The 1,952-nt window shown below is 42.2% G+C and overlaps 1 protein-coding gene across 1 annotated transcript; it reads right to left on the reverse strand.

The window, feature by feature from the left end:
- Window positions 1-219: 219 nt before the first annotated feature.
- On the reverse strand, window positions 220-1,225 carry LOC309840288 (olfactory receptor 51I2-like; the record flags this gene model as incomplete). The annotated part of the gene is made up of 1 exon (XM_082682366.1): window positions 220-1,225. The coding sequence occupies exon 1, from the start codon at window positions 1,183-1,185 to the stop codon at window positions 220-222; it is 966 nt and encodes a 321-aa protein (XP_082538492.1). The 5' UTR covers window positions 1,186-1,225.
- Between the last annotated feature and the right edge of the window lie 727 nt (window positions 1,226-1,952).

A 1,952-nucleotide genomic window follows, 5' to 3' on the forward strand; every position in this document is an offset into this window, starting at 1 on the left:
TATAATTCATTTTACTATCCCTAGTAATGAGCACAGAGTCTCTTGTACAAGTAAATACTGAATTAAAAAGCTGAAGTTAATGAGTGCAGGAAAGAATCAAGAAGACTGTTTGTCACCCATCAATCTGATGGTATCCAGTTGTCATATTCTTGATAATGTGTCTGGGTCAGGGATCTGAGTAAGGGGTTTCTGGACATAAGACTGTGGTGTTTCTTTGTTTCATCGGCCTTGCCTCTTCTCTCTCAGCATTCTGAATATGGCTTCCCTGATGGGCTTGGATTTGACACTATAGATGATGGGGTTGAGCACAGGGGGCACCACCAGGTACACATAGGCAATGAGAGCATGTACAATATGAGGCAGGTGCCTCCCAAAACGGTGGATCATTGACACACCTATGACGGGGATATAGAAAACCAGAACAGCTAATATATGAGACACACATGTGTTTAGGGCCCGCACACGCTCCCTGGGAGAGGCTAGGCCCAGCACCGTATGAAGAATAAGGGTATAGGACAGGACAATAAGCAAGGAGTCTAAACCCACTGTGGATAAAACTACATAGAGCCCATAAAGGATGTTGACAGTAATATCAGCACAGGCCCGTTTCATGACATCTGCATGGAAACAGAAGGAATGGGACAGAAGGTTCTTATCAGGGCAGTAGTTCAGTCGCTTCAGTAAGAAGGGCCCAGGAAACAGGGATATAGTGGCTCGAGCCACAATGGCCAGCCCAATCCTAATGATGACACTATTGGTGAGGATAGCCGCATAGCGAAGAGGGTTGGAGATGGCCACAAAGCGGTCAAATGACATGGCCAGGAGCACCGACGACTCCACCACAGAGAAAGAATGGAGGAAGAACATCTGGACCAGGCAGGCATTGAAGCCGATGAGCCGATGGTCAAACCAGAGCACAGCCAGGGTGGTGGGCAGTGTGGACAGAGTGAGGCCCACATCGGTGAGGGCCAGCATGGACAGAAAGTAGTACATGGGCTGGTGCAGGCTGGGAGTTCTCCTTACAGCCAAGAGGATCAGGCAGTTTCCAGTGAGGGCCACCGTGTACATGGAGGAGAAGGGGATGGAGATCCATCCATGAACAGCCTCCAGCCCTGGGATGCCAATCATTAGGAAGGCATGTGGCTGGAAGAAGGAGATATTGACATAGGACTGGGAAGGCAGCATCTTTGGAAAGTAGTTGAGGTTTCCAGAGAGATGTGGCCTCTTCAGTCTGGGAAGAAAAATAAGGACAAAGTCATTGGAAAATGGAATAGCTCTGATATTTGGTGACATGAGTTCCTACATGGAAGCAAATATGCAATGTAAGGAGATTTAAAAATGTACACCTAAAAACCAACTAGAGAATGACCCTAATTTAAATCTATTGTCTACAGCAGTGTCATTTTATAGTGTAACATGGATTTCTTTGTATTTTGAAGAAAGCAGTGTTTTCTTTAAGAATATGGGTTGATCCTAAAAAGCCTAATAAAAAGTGCTTTATTTTAAACAAGAAACAATGGTCTCATTGAAGTAAATAAACATGTGATAGAAGACTAAAGGGTCGATAACATGAGTTTGTTATCTTTTCTTGGATTCACCTTTAAATTTCCAAACAGATAAGTAAATAAGCAAAAAAAAAACCCAACCCCAAAGAGCAACACCAAAAACCCCTCTAAAATAGGTCAATAAAAACTACATAAGGGCAACAGTCAATGAATTATTTTTTAGCAAAGATTTTAAAAACCTATCAAAAATAAATCTGAGAGCTGAACGGTGTTTTACTATGAAGCTTAGGTGTACATTTATGCTATATCTTACCCATGACATAAGATTACTCTGAAGTCAAGAATGACCTTTTTTTTTCTTTGAAGGAGATGACAGAATTTGATCTCTTTGCACGTATTCTAGTAGAATATTTAAAAGAGAATATAATGAAATAAAGTTTTGACAGT

This window comes from Mustela nivalis, assembly GCF_964662115.1.
Source record: "Mustela nivalis genome assembly, chromosome: 9".
In the NCBI taxonomy this organism is placed as follows: Eukaryota; Metazoa; Chordata; class Mammalia; order Carnivora; family Mustelidae; genus Mustela; species Mustela nivalis.